Here is a 17,914-nt window from a genome sequence, read left to right as displayed (position 1 = left end):
TTCAAACATACTTTAAATTTAAAATTTTACCCTTTGCTGCAGCAGCAGCGCGCTTAATAATGTCTAAGCACGCAGATGTGGATACCCTAATAAACTCCATGACGAAATTACCAACGAATTTGTCAAAGTGATTATGTACGAGTATCATCAAGAAATAGGCCATCTAGATTTCATGCTAATCACAGTTCCATAAACATATCAGCAGAGCTCAATTGAGTTCGAAATCAAATGAACAATCAAGATCATCAAATATCGAAGCAGTGTAATGGCAAACAGTGGAAAGAAGAAGTGGTTGTCTCAGTTTATAAGAACCTAGATCGTTCGTGCTTACTGATCATCCTCCAGTTTTGGTGATGCCCTGTCACATACGGATCACCTCCAGTAGAGATGAGATCCATTGTTCAGAGTGGTGACAGGCGGGGGCGTAGGCAACTGATGATGATGGATGGCAGCCGACGAAGTAGCGAATCCTGATGATGCTGCAGTAGAGAAGAGCGGTGAGGGATGATGATCCTTTGTCCAATTTGCTGAAGGATCAACTTCAACAAGCTTCCCTATTGTTGTTCCCTGCAGATACCAAAAATAAAAAAAATGTAACAGCTTAAAATCATCAGGATCAACTTATCATGACGGAACTGCTGTTTTACTAGCATCACAAATGAAATAGTTTAAAATCATTGATGTCTGAATGGAGTCATTGTTTGAAGAACTAGTACCGTATAAACGGGACGAAAACAGGAATCAGCTCCCCTCCACATGAGAGGGTATTGGCATACATTTCCATATTCCTGGGGTAATTGAGCTGCAACAGAGGCTGAAGCAGAACCCTGCAAGTACAATGAAAGATTAACGCAGCAAGCGCTGTGCGTGTGTAATAAGAGAGAAACATCTCCGAAATATCCTAACCAGCAGATAATTCATAAATACTGCTGAACTACTACCTTTAGTCCGTTTTCCGGCAGATTGTTTGAGCCATAGTTGATCTGAAAGTTTTCCGTCTGCATATGATGAATATCCCAGTGGGCCCTTTCAGGGGGGGGAGCAATGCCCAAATTTAGATCCAGATTGTGCATATCGCCTGCTGGACAAGGTAGAAGAAAACGAGTAAATCAACAACTGAGACATAGGTCATATCACAAGGAAATGGTAGGCGTTGCATCAAATGTATTTACCTCCAACGGGTGCCTCAGAGCTCAACTCCTCTTCATATGTGCTCGGGTCAAAGTTGGTGACTGCTTCTCTTCCATTGCACTTGATAGCAGCCTTGTCGTATGCCCTGAAACACAATACCATAATAGCTTAAGAGAATTATGCTAGATAAATTGTCGAAAGCAAAACTTATGAAGCTAATGTCGACCTTGCAGCGTCTATCTCACTGTCAAACAATCCAAGATAGATATACCTGCACACAAAACATTGCTCATTATTGCTAAATACGAGATTTTCTGAAAATGACCACATAATGATCAATGAAAGATCCTTGAAATAACGAAATGCGAGTGGTTTTAGAGGCATCTGACTTCTTGCCAAGAAACTGCCCCATCCGAGCTTCCCATCGTCCACATTTGTGCAGAGTCACTCCCCTATACTTCGAACTCCCCCTGGCAAATCCTGTGCTCTGGCGGCGGAGTATGTGCACGAATTCCTCCTTAGTTAGGTTCCTCATCTGTTGATTACAGAAACAAAAGGGACCAACCATCAGAAGCCTTCCAGTTAGCAAAAGATACGCCGAGAAATCACAACAAACCTGCTTAAGATCTTCATCATAATCACTGACATTAAAATTGATGTCTGCATCTAATCCACGAAACTTAATTGCAGCACGGTCGTATGCCCTACAGTTAGAACCCGAGGGTTCACAAAATTCAATCAACTACAACTCCTTACACCTCAGATTTTTTGACCTCAAACTCAGAATGAACTCTCTTACCGAGCCGCAGCATGTGCAGTGTCAAATCCCCCTATTCCGAAATATCAGTACACGTTAAACAGTTGTTCAACACAATGAGGAAAAATTAAGTAAATTAAACCTTCTTACCTAGATAAACTTGTTTGCCACAGTCCCTGTACCAATCACATAGATAAACCTTCAGTTCATCAAACAAGTGAAACTACTACTACACAGAAAACAATTCTAAGTCATGAAAAGGATACACGATCATCAAGCAAGTGAAACCGATCAACAACAGAAGCATCGATTCAGATTTGGAAAATCATAAATTGTAGCGCTGGCGCATACAATCAGTTACCTAATCAGTCATGCTCTCAGATTTCATTTCAGATCCATCGATATGTACACTCATAACAAACTGTAACTGATCATCTGAACAATGTTTATCGAAATTGAAATTTTCATTTTCATAATTTTAAAACTGCCAAAACAAGTGTATCGAAACGATACCAAATGTGCGATTCCCAACGTCCGGTGCGGCGGTAGAACGTGACGCCGCGATACTGAGAGCTGCGCGACCTCGGTCCTCGCCGGCTCTTCTTCACCAGCTGCCGCTTCTGCTGCTGCTCCTGAGCGAGAATCCTCTGCTCCGTCAGTTCACAGCTCTTCTCGGGGAGATCCAAGCACTGCATCCGCCCCTCGCCGAATTTAACCGGAAAAAACTCCTTCGTCACGTAACCGCAGCTCGATTTCTCGCTCTCTTCACACTCGCCGCTGCTCTTCCATATATCGAAACCTACCGAGAGCGAGTTCTCATCGCCGGCGGTGCTCGACGTCTCCACATTAACAACGGAGGAGCTCGAGCTGCCGGAATACTCCACGTGATCGCCGGACTGAACGAAGTGCATATCCGACGCCGTTTCGGCTCGATCGGCGGTCGGCGACGGAGGATCAATGGCCAGATTGAGGTTGAACATCGCTGTATTTCAATCCACCGATGCGCAGGTGTTTTCGCGGCGAAAAATGCATGCGCGGAGCGAATGAGAGCGGATGAATGGTGGAGAAGGAATGAATAATTGCAGTCTATGGCATTTCTAGAGGCGTAGAGATACAGTAAACACTGTATCGATTGGTGATTGAATAGGAAAGCAGTGAACAGAGAATTTTGTGCGGTGCTTCTCTCTCTTCTTTTTCTGCCTTCTCTCTCTAGGGAGGTGGAGAGAAGAGGCTAAAGGTGGAGAAATGAACGAAAGAGCCAACTCCGGCTAAATAGTAAATTTCAGTCTAGAGAGAGAAAGGAGATATTTGGAGAAAAATTAGAATGCAAAACAACTAAGATAATCGAAATTAAGATAAATGTGTTTATTAATACTAATATTATAATGACAATTATTAGCATTTTGCTTAACTAAGTATCTGTATTGCGATTCGAGTTGATAGGAATTAAATTATTATTTTCTTTAATAGGAATGTTACTTTTTAAAATACTTTCTTATCTCTAGTGTTACTTTCTCATCTCCTATTGCTTTAATCTATCTCCATTTAATTCACTAATTACAATTTTCCTAAATTTTATATAGAAAGCAAGATAATAATGGATAAAATATTTCTTTATATCAATATATGTGCTAAAAAATGATTACTATATAATGTGCAGTACTTTGAATGTTAAATAAGTGAAGGGTAATTCAATTGGTTTATGAGATGTTGGGTGAAATAATTTTTTTCAATTAATAAGTTGAAATACGAGTTAATAAAAAGAATAATTATGGCTAAATACTGCTCCCTCCGTCCCAGCTCAAGTGATGGACTAATTTTCGACATGTGTTTTGAGAAAATGATATAGTTAAAGTAAATAGAAAATAAAGTATTCTTCTACATTATTCTCTTTCTTACTTTAATTTGTTTACATTTTAACTATTTATCATTTTTATAAAACAACGACGGAAAAAAATCAATCACATGAGTTGAGACGGAGCTATGGAAAAAGGTCATAAATGGCTCTATTCTGGGAAGTGGAAAAAAAATTAGTAGAATTTTTTTTATTTTTACTTATTTTCATGTTTTTTTTAAAAAAATATATAATAATAAAATGTATTAAATCGGCGTCCACTTATAGGAGGGCGAGTGGGCGTCACACCCAGCCCACGTGGGCTGGCGCGTGTATCCGCCGCAGAGGCATGACCGTGCCGACGGCACAAGCACAACGGTGAGCAGTCGCGATACCATGCTGCGTTGGAGATGTCCCAACTCACAAAACAACACTATATAAGATCTCACGCCCAAAAAACAAACATTTCATGTTTGTTGGGACAAATGAAGCATATAAAAACAATACTAATATTAAATACATTGTGATAATATCTTAACAATGAAAAATTGTTATACTCATCCGTATATTCCTTTTAATAGGTTGATTTTGAGGATATTTAGAAACATGGCGATACCTAAATTAAGATTATAAACGATTAATGTTTAGGACGTAGTACTCCGTAGCATTTATAATCTGCAATTGCCTTACATAATTACTTCCTTCATTCCTTAAATTTTGTCATATTTTTCATATTTCTGCTCGTCATACAAAATTTGTCACATTTCACTTTTTACCATTTTTTATAGTAGACCCCACGTTTCACTAATTTATTCTCACTCACATTTTATTATAAAACTAATACTTTAAAAGTATAGATAACTGCCCTAAAAGTCATACACTTTTGCCAAATTCCAGTTTTTCCTACGAACTATAAAATTGGCCTATAATGTCACGAACTTTACGATCGGTTGCTGTTTTCCCATGGCGGATTTTCCGGCTATGAATTCAGCTGATGTAGCTGCCAAGTGTGTGTTGAGTGGATGACGTGGATGCCAAATTTTAAGATGCTGTGTTTTATCATCCTCAACCACTCTTCATCCCTACATATACTCTCTTCCTCCTCATCCTTACCGTCACCGGCAATCGGCCCCGACTCCACCACCACCGCAATTAGTTGACCTACTCTCTCTCTCTCTCTCTGAAGCGAGGGAGCCGGTGGAGGAGGTGGCAACGGCGGCGGAATTCGAAAACTCAACGGCGGAGGAGCTTCTTGGAGGAGAGAATCCATATTCTCTACGCTTTTTGTCTCTGCTTCTCCTTCTTCTTTTTGCTGTAGAGAGAATTCAAGAAGACTTTGTTGAATACGCCGCCACGTCTTCTCTCACTCTTACTGCATTTCTGTGCCGGCGGTGGAGGTGGTGATGGTGGCGGTGGCGGCGGCGTCGCGATGAGATTTCTGTGTTTCACACGTTTATAAATCTATCTTCTACTCGTCTTCCTTTTTCCGCCCTCTTTCTCATCTCCATTTCCCACTTTCTTCGAATTCCGGTAGCGGAGCTTCCTCCGCCGGTGGCAGAGGCGGCTCGGGCGGTGAGACGGGATTCATCGAACCCAAATCTTTATAAAATCTCCTGCTCGATCTCCCCTCCCTCAAAGTTTCACCCTCTCTCACCACCCTCTTTGCAACCTCCTCCGGCGGCGGTGCCAACCATTCAGTCGGAAAATTTTTACCACCCGCAGTGGGTTTATACATAAAACTACGTCGTTTAACTGTAGAAAACGATGTCGTTTTACCACCCTCAGTGTCGTTTTTACCACCCAAAGTTTCACCCTCTCTCACCACCCGCAATGCGATCTCCATGTCAGCTTTCAGGCTTGTCACGCAAGCTAATTTTCATCCGGAAACCATAGGGTCGGGTCAAAATGGGAGATACCAGCAACCCGACAAAGTTCGTGACATTATACGCCAATTTTATAGTTCGTGGGAAAAGGCGGAATTTGATGAAAGTTTATGACTTTTAAGGCAGTTATGACCCATCCATACCAATTTTTTAATTCATTTTCCATTATAGTCCCTCCGTTTCTTCATAGTTGAGTCAAAACTTTTCGGCACGAAGTTTAAAAAAGGATGTTGAATGTGTTAAATAAATAGATAAAAAAGTAAGAGAGGGAAAAAAATAGAGATAATAAAGTAGAAAGTGAATAAAGTAGAGATAATAAAGTAAGAGAGAGCAAAGTAAGAAAGAGAAAAAAGTTAGTATATAGGAAAATGACTCAACTATGGAGAAACGGAGAGAGTATTTATTAAAATCTGTGTCCGGTCAAACTGCGACAAAATTTGGAGGACGGAGGGAGTACTTTCTTAAATAAAGTGGGTGAAAGACAGTGGCGCGTGGTGATCACAGTTTTGGGTGAAGATCGACTCAAATAAATGATCACTTCTATGAGGTGGCGCGTTAGATTTGTATCCTCACAAAGCAAATCTATGAGGTGGCGCGTGGTAGAACGGGAAGAGTAAGATGGTCCGCGTTTGGGGAGAAAGCAATGAGTGACACGTGGGCCCGGCACTGATAATCATTAAATTGTGAAGACCAATCAAATAATACCAATAAAAATAACTAAAAATAAAGCAAACAGTAAAATTAGAAAAAATGATTACTACTATAAATTTAATTACTAATAAATGTATGCAACTCTTCAATCGGCTGATTTTGGTCTAGAATCAAAAGTTTACAATAGATTTGAACTCGAAATATTATTTGAACAGATTATTTTGATTTTTCTATATTTTTTAATTTGAAAAGTGAAAAATAACCAACAAAGCTTATGAAATCAATACGTTAGAAAAGATCAGTTTTCCATCTCAGTTCGACAGGTAACGAAACTAAAATTGGCAAAGAAATTGAGAATTCGATTTTGATTTTCGACAAAATAAAGTTACTCCTATTATCATTTATTTTCCTTGACAATGATGTTTAAATATTCTAGTCATATGAAAAAGTAGAGGAGAATTATTTGACTACTTAATGGATCTTAGTACATACGGAGTACTATTTAATTGATTAATTCATGCATGAATGAGTTTTCATTAAACTTGACAAATTTTACAAAAAATAATAATGACATTAATTAGTTAGTACACTATTCTTATAAAAATCATATAGTACAAATGCCCAGTTAGGTACGAGTAATTAGAATGCATAAGAGAACAACATAATAAGTCTTACTTTGATACTACAAAAATATCGAGTCCTTTATAATTAAAAGCTCACAAATATTACATTGATTTATTAAATTCTTCATACTATACTAGGGGTGAGCAAAAAAACCGGAAACCGAATATCCGAACCGAACCAAACCGAAATTTTGAAATTCGGTTCGGTTATTTCAGTTTTTCGGTTCGGTTCGGTTTTGAAAAATACAAAAATTTCGGTTTTTCGGTTCGGTTCGGTTCGGGCGAAGAAAAAAACCGAAAAACCGAAAAACCGAATTATATATATATTCTATTAATTTAATATATTATATTATATATAATATATAGTATATTCTTTTAATAAATTCTACTATATTATATATATTATATGTATTATTAATTTTATATTATATATAAATATTCTATTAGTATATATAAAATAAAATAAATTACACACACATATATATATTAATATTATATTTATTTTTTCGGGTTTTTCGGTTTTTTCGGTTTTTTAAGTTCGGTTTTCGGTTTTTCGGTTTCGGTTTTTTGGTTTTTCGGATTCGGTTCGGTTTGGATTTTGAACTAAATTTGGTTTTTCGGTTTTGGTTCGGTCTTGACAAAAAACCGAACCGAAACCCGAATGCACACCCCTATACTATACAAATCTTAATTATACTAGTGACATGTATCGTGCATATTTGATTTTTAATACATCTTCCCAAATGGTGTGGTGCATATTACATGATATTGAATTTTTACATAATTAAGGATTTTTCAGTAAAATGTGTCACATATTATGAGAAAGATTATCATAAAAGTTTGTGGTCACCTAATAAATAGCACATTAATTTCAAAAGCGATTGTGAATCCTCGATATTCAAATAACAAAAATTGTTACAATTGAATAGTGTAGGACGTAGAGTCAGGTTAATAAAACGGTTAAAAGTTCTTAAAGTTCGAATTTCACATACTCATTTTATATTACGAATTAGGACTATAGGAGTTATAATCATTTTTACTTACTGAAATTTTTTGTTTAAATTAAATTCGTGATTGGAAGAGATAGGCTCCAAGGTTTGAGGGGTTGAGCAGATGACACATGTAAAGTGGAATAAAATATAAATACCGAGGAATAATTGAATAACCTTAACAAAAGCAACATTCCCAATCTTTTTTCAAACACCCCTAACTCAATTATTCTTGCATTTTTTTTACGTTTAAATTTGATATTATAAAGGACAAAATGAGATGATTGAAGTAACTATGTTGTCTCATATTGAATTGACATTGATAAAGTGCAGATCAATTTATGTAGGGGAGGGGGAGACTACTACTATGATTTTTTTTCCATTAATATAACAGTTTTACCTTAAGAGTGAAACACATAGAATATTCAATATTGTTAGTATTATTTTATAGCAGGAGTACTCATTATCTGTCTTACAATCAACTTTGTTGTCTCAAATTGAATTGCCAATGACAAAGTGCTGATAGAGAGGAGGAAGCTAGAAATATAGATATATATTTTTTCAATCAATATAACAGTTTTACCTAAAAATGAATAGAAAAATTGTGAAAATGTTAGTGGAATGTAAATTTCATTTTTATATTAATTTTATAATGAAATGTTAGTTAATGTGTTGTGAACTTTATTTACCAAAAGTAGAAAAAAACATATTTAGAGTCTTTAAATGTTGGACGTCCAAAAATGACAATGGATTGAAATTGGAGTAGTAATAGTAGTGTACACCAAAGCGAATTATTAAATACATTCAAAGATATAAGAGTAGTAGCATTAGTTTAGGGACCAAAATTAGGTAGAACTGTTGATTTAGTTGATGGAGTTTGAAATATTATAATAGGAGTATCAAATTAGATTTACCTTAGGAGTAAAAATTAAAGAATATTATTATTTCAGCATAGAATTTGGAAATCTTCCTATAAAATGAACTATTGAATATGTCTATCCATTAAGTATTATATTGAAACATTAAACTACATATAAATACAGACATTATAAGGATCTAATAAAACAGTTTCTCGAAATATTAAAACAGATACGAAATCATAAAATTCAATTCAATAGTAGTAGAAATAATATAAAATTCAGGATAAAAGGATGCAAATAATAGTAATCACACAACAATAATAAGGTAAAAATACTTGATATAGTGTCTAAACCAAAAATTTTCAAACTAACAAGGGAATAAAGAAATGAACCTGAGATAGAAAAGTTATTCCAGTAGTCATCTTTATCCCCACACAATCAAAACCATGCCTAACAAGAGCTCGAAAAACCCACAGTAACTGAGTTCAAGATTAATATAAAGACTATTACAGAAGAAAACCAAGATTTTGATCACTGAGACGCACCCAGCCACTTCGTGAAGTTCTCAAATTCGGTGTAGTCGCTGTCTGAAATCATGGTCTTATACCATGACTTGCTAGCTGAGTTGATCGCCGAAGCTTCCTCCTGCAAGACACAAATAACCGAATGAGCAAGATACACTGGGCAAGTAAGTTACCGGCCAGGTTGCATCAAGGATGCTCGGCTTTGAGATACAAGCAAGAATGAACCAATGAAATGCAAATGGACCCACAGAATCTCAGATATATACTCTCACAAACAAGAACAAAGCAATACAAAATAAATATTCAATCAGACACAAACAAATTACTGAAAGGGAACCCTATAGAGGATGATTTAGCAAAGAAATCAAAATTTAAAACCAGAGGCAACCAAATTCAGATGACGGGAGTGTTGATAAAAACACATGAGTGGAACTTACTATTATAAGGGGACCGTACGTTATTATTACATATTCCATAGCCAGTCTATCATAGAGCAGGTGATACCAAACTGATAACAAGCCAAAGCAGAAACACATCTCCAACTGCGGGATCATTATAAACGATCCAGATACAATTTGGTACAACTAAAAGTTTCAAATGAATAAAGTAAACAGAAATAATACCAAACGAATAGTAATGTTTCCTTCAAAGTGTTCCTACAATGTAATATCAATAACAAGATTAAGGTGAAACACATCTACAGATGACTGGTCATTATAAATGATCCGGATATAATTTGCTACAACTAAAACAAATATAGTAAACAGAAATAGTAATGTTACATTCAAGGTGCTTCTTCCAACTAAACTGATAACAAGCCTAAGGCAAAAACTAAAACGAATAAAGGCAGACCCAAAACAATACCAAACAGATAGTTATGTTACATTCAAGGTGATTCTTCCAACTACATATAACAAAAAATATAGTAGCATACAGATAATATAGCAGTGATTCAAACAAGACAATTAAACACCAAGAGTAAAAACAATCAGCACACCTTACACCAAATATGAAACCTCAACAGAAATAAGTAATTAGCATTACATATACCATCAATCATCTGCAATAGAGGCAAACACAGGTACAGAAACATGCTAAACCAACACAATTCCAAAATAACTACCAAATTTATAGGTAAAAACAACAACCCTAAGAGCACATATGTAAAATGAAATATTACTATGATAAACATAAATGAACAAATAGAAACAGAACATTTGAATTACCTTAGTGATTGGCTTCCTCTTCTTATCAAGTTTATCCTGCTTGGCCTTAACCCTCTGCGCCTCAGCCAAAAGAGCCATCCTCTTAGCAGCCTTAGCGTAAGGATTCAATTTAAGCATGACTTGAAGATTCTTCAGAGGATTCTTCTTAAGTGGCGCTCTCTTCACCTCCTTCTTAATCGGCTTCACAACCGACTGCACCTCATCAGAGTTGATAATCCTAGCCAGGTCAGCATTGATCATTTTTGCCCTCGGCAACACATATCCATTCTTCTTCTCAGAAACCTTGTCAAATGTGCCGTAAATCGAATCGAGTTTCTCGAACGCAGATTTCGTCCAGATAATAAATCTTCCGAGGTGGCCTCCTGGGGCGAGCTTCAGCAGATTAAGGCGGGAAACGTGAGCAATTTCAACTCCAGGAATGTTCCTGAAAGCTTTCACAAGCTTCGCCCCTTCGTTTCCGTAGACCACAAGTGGACCTTTCCTGGAAACGTATCTGCGGTTACGTGCTTTACCTTTTCCCGCCCTAATCGCCTGGCTGTGCTTCGCCTTCTCCGCATCCGGATGAGCTCCGATCTGCTTCAAAACCTTCAGCGCTGCGCTGGTTTTCTCCACAGCCTCAGCTGCGTCGGAAACAACCAGCGGCAGCTCCGGCACCTCCTCAATTTTATGACCGCGAGCTAGCACCAGCGACGGAACGGCGGAGGCAGCAATCGCGGAAACAACAGCGTGGCGCTTCTGCGTCACATTCACCTGCCTGTGCCAGCGACGCCAGATCTTGGTCGGCGCGAACATGCGCCCTCCGCGGCACATGTTCCCGAAGGCTCCCTGTCCGGCACGGTGCGTTCCGCCGCCGGCGACACGGGGGATACGCGAGACGGCACGACCAGTTCCCCACGATTCGGCGGAGGTCTGGTGGCCGGCGCGCTTGGAGACGGCGTAGGGTTGGCGAGCGTTCTTCGAGATCTGACCGTGGACGAATGTGACGATATCCGGTCGGATCGCTGCTCTCATGACATCGGGGAGGGGGACGGAGTTGGCGTCGGTGGCCATGTCGCTCTCCAGCGACTGCACGGTGACGAGGGGGCGGGCGGCGGCAGCTGACATTTCGTCGAGCTTTGAGGTCTAGGGTTTTGGGTGGAGTGAGAAATTAGGTTTTGGAATGAAATGGAGCGATGGCTAAATATCTGTATATTTATGTAGGGTTTCGGCCCATTTTGAGTTGGCCCATTTAATTGGGCCATCTTATTCATAATTGGGTCTAGGGTAATGAATATAGAAAAGAATTAATCTCTTATTTGGTTTGTTAATCTTGTTGATAATTGCATAATTACATTTATATTTATTCAATAATTGATAATTGATTTAGAATCAGCTATGCAACAAGAAAAACAAACTAAAATATAATCTAAGATTGAATTGTCAGATTATTTTTGAATTGTCAGATTATTTTAGTTGAAGGATTAGCTATGACTAACTATTTCATGATTATGAACCAAATTATTTTAGTTGAAGGGTTAGCTATAACTAACTATTTCATGATTATGAACCAAAGTCAGTCCTTCATATTTAATCCAAGATACAATCTTTCAAATCAAACGCCCCTTATGCTACTTATATTTATTTAAGCTTAATCACCAAATGCAAACGCAACCAATGAACTCCAAAATGACGCTAAGCATCTTTCAATAATATTAACATCAACTCCTAAATTGGAACCAGCTTATTATATATAACCAAACACCTCCAATAAGATTAAAATACACGAGATTTTTAGCAATATATAGACTATAACAAAGTGAGGCACAAGAAAATCATAGCTCCCATCTCTCTTTTCTCTCTCTCACACACGCAATGCAGCTTTCAGCAGAGGTGGCCGCTGCAAATGAGCAGCATTCTTCGACCGCCGAGGAGCTGAGTTAAAGACGGGCGTATACTTTACCGTCTAGCCAGGAATCACACATTGTCAGCTGGTTCTTTGATTTCTAACGTTGTTTTCGAAAGGCTAGCTTCCAGTTCGTTTAGTTCATCCATGTCCAGATCATCGTCGTCGTCAACATCACCGTTGTTGTCGTCATCGTGATCAGTTGCACTCCGCAGGGTCGATGTGGATGAACTAGGCCTGTCCGTAGGTGCATCCTTATTGACCTGAAATGAGTGAGCAATGCTAAGCATATTGCAATATTATTAACACCGAGCAGGAATTTGGATTTGAAGGAGTAGTATGCTCAATTGTAATTGATGCTCAATCATAGCAAGACAGGAACACAGGAGAAATAATCTTGAGAGATCATCATAGTATGATGCTCTTCGGCAAGGATTAGACCTGATAAGATTCTCAACCTTTAAAATTGGTCGATAAATTAGCTTTTTCACAAGTTCTGCTATATAGAATAAGTCCAATCCGTTTAATAATGGTTTATCATCTCTGTGGTTTCCTCAAAGAATGCATTACAAATCTATAAATTTGTAACGAGATAGCAGCAAGATGATATACTACCATTTTACCTTTAGTACTATAGGATGACATAAATACTTGCTGTTTTATGTAACAATTAGTTCTTTTGCATCAAGGCTGTATTTACAGCGAACTAATATTGGCTCACCTTTTTTAAATTCACTTATCCTTGATTCTACTGATTGGAATTCCCATCTCAAAAGAAACAATAACTAGAATTAAGAAAATATGAGGTTATATTATGGGCTATAAATGCCACAGACACAATCTTTACCCAAACTTTTTCTTTTTGCATGCCTTAAATGTAGCAATTACAACATCACTTTCAAATATTTTGGATTTTCAACATCCCCACTTTTCGCAGCAAAGTTTGTTTCACGTGTAAAGTTAAAAGTGATTAGATTCTGGTTGCGAAAATTAAAAGATGGTGTTGTAATTGCAACGTTTAAAACTTGTGCAAATATTGTAAAGACAGATAAAGGCTGTGTCTTTTGCACCAATTGACCCTAAAAATATTAATCTTTATCTTTGTAGTTCAAGTCAAACATTTACTAAATTCACCAACTTTGAGGTGCAATAAAGTTAAACATAAAAGCTGAAACAAGGAACGGTTACCTTTTGATCTACATCTGATTCATCCTCCCTTTGGTACTTGTCATATGCTTCAGCATCATCAACAAATATGCTGGCATCTAGGAGGAAGAGCTCACGGCCACTGGTAAACAAGGCAGCTCGGTTAAGTAAATACCCAGATTTAGGAAAAACGCATGACCCTCATGAGTTTTTTTCTTTTTTTGTTCTAGAATAGAGATATCATTCCTCAAGTGTACTGGACTTTTTTTTTGTTCCGGATTTAGGAAAAACGCATGACCCTCATGCGTCACCCATTAATGAAACGCATGACCGTGATGCGTTTTAGGGTAAGACGCATGAGCGTGATGCGTTTTTCAATTTTTTTTAATTTTAATTGAAAGACGCATGAGGGTCATGCGTCTTAGGGTAAAACGCACGACACTCATGCGTCTCTCTTCAAAACATCAAATGGCTTTGTAGTTCAGTGGTAAGAATGCCACATTGTGGCTGTGGAGATCTGGGTTCGAATCCCAGCTGCCACAATACAATTATTTTTTTATAAAATAAGTCTAATTTTGTTAAGATGTTTATAATTAGAGAGAATTGACAAAAGTTGAAGGACTAAATATGCATTTCTATTAAATTAGTAGCACTATAAATCATTAATAATGGCATGAAAAATAATAACAAAAATTTATAAAATAAGTCTAATTTTGTTAAGATGTTTATAATTAGAGAGAATTGACAAAAGTTGAAGGACTAAATATGCATTTCTATTAAATTAGTAGCACTATATATCATTAATAATGGCATGAAAAATAATTGTATTGTGGCAGCTGGGATTCGAACCCAGATCTCCACAGCCACAATGTGGCATTCTTACCACTGAACTACAAAGCCATTTGATGTTTTGAAGAGAGACGCATGAGTTTTATGCGTTTTACCCTAAGACGCATGACCCTCATGCGTCTTTCAATTAAAATTAAAAAAAATTGAAAAACGCATCACGCTCATGCGTCTTACCATAAAACGCATCACGCTCATGCGTTTCATTAATGGGTGACGCATGAGGGTCATGCGTTTTTCCTAAATCCGGAACAAAAAAAAAGTCCAGTACACTTGAGGAATGATATCTCTATTCTAGAACAAAAAAAGAAAAAGCCCAATGTTATTAGAGAATAGCAAACAAGTATTCACTTAGAAATACTTGCCTCATGCGATCATTCTTTGCTCGGTCTGCCCTCTCTGCAGCCAGGCTTGCTTCTCTAGCCTCTATCTTTTTCATCTTCCATTGCATGAATAACTCCGGAGTCATTGGAGTCGTAGTGGCTATTTTTGCACGCTGAAAAGAGAATAAAGAACTGTTCAAATCGATACTACATCTTGGTTTAAAGAAGGATGGGCAAAGCTAAAGAAATTGACATAAATTGATTTGAAAACCCAATATTTTAACTGCATTTGTAGACATACCTCATTTTCTATCTCCTCTTCTATGGACACTTTTTTACTTTCCTCCTCCAAAAGAGCCTTCATTTGAGATTTTAAAATATATCCGGGAGGGAGGGCGTGTCTGTAGTGGCATTCTTCACCACCATTTGGGCAAGCCCAAAACCAACCATACTGCTTCTTCTCCACTGCTTCCAGAAAGTATTTACATACCTGCAACGAAAACGAGAAAGAAGGTAATTAGAACTGGTATTTCCAATATTATTTATGCACAGAAGATAGAGCTTCCGAGTCTCTCTAGAATAAAAGCAAGATGAAAATTTTCTCAAAAAGAGTTAAAACTTCCTCTTTTTCACTTAAAAAAGAGGCTGTCTTGCAATTAATCAGATACTCAATACAAACCAAAACATTCTTAAGTGCTTCCAAATAGAACCATAAAAAAATATTCTAACCTCACCAATTGATATGCATATCTATATATACGATACAAATATATGATGCAACCTAGCGATACTCAGAAAGTAATATTCTCATGAAAAACATCAGGGATTTAATAGGGACCATAATGGAAGAGGGCTTACTATATCAGTAGGCTTATTCTTGTTGTACTCGTTGCTCTTGGAGGCAACAACCTTCTCCAGAGTCTCTTGATCCCAATCCTCCATTGTGCCATTTTCATCTGCTAACAGAAGTTAGAGATCAAAACCGAACAGAAAATATCCAAATTATTTAAAAGCTAAAAACTTTTTGTACAATTACAGACCTTCATCACGCTTGTCACTGTATATATCTATCTTCTCCCCTTTCCTCTGCACATTCAGGTCATGAGAGAACTTGCATTTAAACCCTTTGGCACACTGTCCCACCTTAAAATGCTCACACACAATAGACTTTGGATCAACGCCTGCAAACAACAATCATACGAGATTTGAAAAACATAAACAGTATTCTCCAGCTTCTCAAATGAATTTAGATTTATAAATCAAGCAAAACGTCTCCATTCTTCAATACGTATTAGTTAATAAAATAAATTTTTGTGAGCTTCAGAGATATAACATGATCAGAACGATTCTACAAATTAGGTAAACTTACCAACAGGAACTTTAGGTTGTTTGATGGCAACTTTGAACAGCTCCTGCAGCTCCTTCTCTCTAGCTTTCTCCTCATCCTTCTTCTTCTGTCAGATCACAAGATCGCCAACAAAACGCAATCAGCGATCGTCAATCATATAAAGCTAAAGGAAACAAACAAGGGTGAAGAAGATCAATAATCAAACTGAATCGCAGCTCGACCTGTGCGTTGAGTTTGCTGGCGTCGGGCTTGGGCTCAACCGATTGTTTGAGAGACTGCACGTATTTCTGGACGTTCTTCGACTTGTTCTTATTCTTCAATCCAAACGTCTTGTCCTCGATTATCTTCTGCTTCTTCGCCAAATCCGCTTTCGATTTCTGCTTCGGCGGCATCTCCGATCAATTGAGAATTATGTCGACGATAACCGATGAAATTGAGGCGATTCCAATCAGCGCCGGCGGCGGAATCTGGTGAAAATGGCGGGGGACGCGTGGCGCTGAGAGGATGAGGGGTGTTGTGACTATGAGGTTTTCTCTGTGAGAGAGTTAGGATTTGTCGAAGCTACGGAATGTTGTGAATTACATTACTACCCTTTTACAGTTTAACGGTTTTGTAACAATTTGGACTTTCTTAATTTTGTTGTAGGGCCTGATTTTGGAGATTTGGGCTCTGAGATTTGGGCTCTCATGGTTATATTCAAAGCCCATGATATATTAATAATTTGTGAAACTATATAGTCATAATAATTTGTGAAAATATGTAATCATGTTACATGTAGATAAATAAATTTATTAGCGTGAGAAAGAATATGGTTGAAACATTAAATTGATTACTCCATATTAAAGTTTGAAAAAAAATTTCCCCCCTTCATCGCATCAGGACTTCTAATTATGATATAAGAGCACCGGCGTTTATAACATGATTACAAAGGAAGTTGATTAATCCCGACAAATTCGACTTTTTGGGCTGTCGTAAAATTGTATTTTAGGCCCAATGCAAATCCTATCTAGACTAGCTATAATATGGAGTTGTTCACTTGCATAATTACATCTGATGGAATCAAATTATACTCCCTCCATCCCTGAAGAGTATGCACTATTTTCTTTTTAATCCATCCCAAAAAAAAGTATAAACATTTTAATTTTGGAAACTCTCTTCTATACAATGAGGTGGGACCCATTTTCCACTAAAAAACTTTCTCTCTCTTATTTTACCAATAATGCATTAAAACTCATGCTAAACCCAAAGTTCATACTCTTTGGGGACAGATAGAGTAGCACTTTATGGAATCAAATTATACTCCCTCGGTCCCTGAAGAGTATGCACTATTTCCTTTTTAGTCCGTCCCAAAAAAGTATAAACATTCTAATTTTGGAAACCCTCTTCCCTACACTGAGGTGAGACCCATTTTCCACAAAAAACTTTCTCTTTCTTACTATACCAATAAGAGCATCCACATCAGCGAGCATGCAGTTGTCCGTCCGTCCGTGCCAGCGGCACGGATATGCTGTCCGCAGCTACGCTCGCGCCGCTGGCACGGCGCTGCTCTGATTGGCCAACGGCATATCCGTTGGAAAATCATTTTTTTTAAATCGAAAATAATACCAAAAAAAAAATCACAATCCCAAAAAAATGGCCGTTTTTCCCGTTTTTCTGTATTTTTCTGTATTTTTTTTTTAATTTTTTCTCCAAAATCATCTATAAACACACACATTCACCATCCATTTTTCACATCAAATCATCTCTCATTCATCCCTCATTCATATTTTTCATACAACTTATCTACACCTTCATCTCTCACTCAAAACCTCAAATGGATTTCACCCATCTCATTGCGGAAGCGGAGCGCGAAGAACAAGAATACTACGAACAACATCGTGCCACTTATGAA

At 37.5% G+C, this 17,914-nt stretch overlaps 3 protein-coding genes and 2 non-coding genes across 6 annotated transcripts; 1 reads left to right on the top strand and 4 right to left on the bottom strand.

The window, feature by feature from the left end:
• Positions 1 to 142: 142 nt before the first annotated feature.
• On the bottom strand, positions 143 to 3,211 carry LOC121747399 (AP2-like ethylene-responsive transcription factor TOE3). 2 transcript variants are annotated; one of them, XM_042141432.1, is made up of 10 exons: positions 2,402 to 3,211; positions 2,039 to 2,064; positions 1,931 to 1,961; positions 1,748 to 1,835; positions 1,521 to 1,666; positions 1,358 to 1,402; positions 1,173 to 1,276; positions 942 to 1,081; positions 717 to 827; positions 143 to 567 (listed from the first exon to the last, which is right to left on the bottom strand). In XM_042141432.1, exons 1-10 carry the CDS (start codon positions 2,866 to 2,868, stop codon positions 373 to 375), a joined length of 1,353 nt encoding a protein of 450 aa, XP_041997366.1. In that variant the 5' UTR covers positions 2,869 to 3,211; the 3' UTR covers positions 143 to 372. The 2 variants fall into 2 exon arrangements, with proteins under 2 accessions (XP_041997366.1, XP_041997367.1); XM_042141433.1 differs by having other exon boundaries at positions 942 to 1,078.
• A 5,835-nt stretch (positions 3,212 to 9,046) lies between these two features.
• Positions 9,047 to 11,630, bottom strand: LOC121749533 (60S ribosomal protein L4-like). The gene is made up of 2 exons (XM_042144099.1): positions 10,479 to 11,630; positions 9,047 to 9,373 (listed from the first exon to the last, which is right to left on the bottom strand). Exons 1-2 carry the CDS (start codon positions 11,580 to 11,582, stop codon positions 9,260 to 9,262), a joined length of 1,218 nt encoding a protein of 405 aa, XP_042000033.1. The 5' UTR covers positions 11,583 to 11,630; the 3' UTR covers positions 9,047 to 9,259.
• Positions 11,631 to 12,183: 553 nt separating this feature from the next.
• LOC121748800 (zinc finger CCCH domain-containing protein 11-like) lies at positions 12,184 to 16,582 on the bottom strand. The gene is made up of 8 exons (XM_042143325.1): positions 16,245 to 16,582; positions 16,045 to 16,129; positions 15,716 to 15,856; positions 15,534 to 15,631; positions 14,977 to 15,165; positions 14,718 to 14,848; positions 13,549 to 13,648; positions 12,184 to 12,623 (listed from the first exon to the last, which is right to left on the bottom strand). The coding sequence occupies exons 1-8, from the start codon at positions 16,413 to 16,415 to the stop codon at positions 12,432 to 12,434; spliced, it is 1,107 nt and encodes a 368-aa protein (XP_041999259.1). The 5' UTR covers positions 16,416 to 16,582; the 3' UTR covers positions 12,184 to 12,431.
• TRNAH-GUG lies at positions 13,975 to 14,048 on the top strand. The gene has a single exon. It is a non-coding gene; the product is annotated as a tRNA-His (tRNA).
• TRNAH-GUG lies at positions 14,335 to 14,408 on the bottom strand. Its single transcript has one exon. It is a non-coding gene; the product is annotated as a tRNA-His (tRNA).
• Positions 16,583 to 17,914: the final 1,332 nt, after the last annotated feature.

This window comes from Salvia splendens, chromosome 9 (assembly GCF_004379255.2).
Source record: "Salvia splendens isolate huo1 chromosome 9, SspV2, whole genome shotgun sequence".
Taxonomy (NCBI): Eukaryota; Viridiplantae; Streptophyta; class Magnoliopsida; order Lamiales; family Lamiaceae; genus Salvia; species Salvia splendens.
This window is presented reverse-complemented; position numbering and strand designations above follow the sequence as displayed.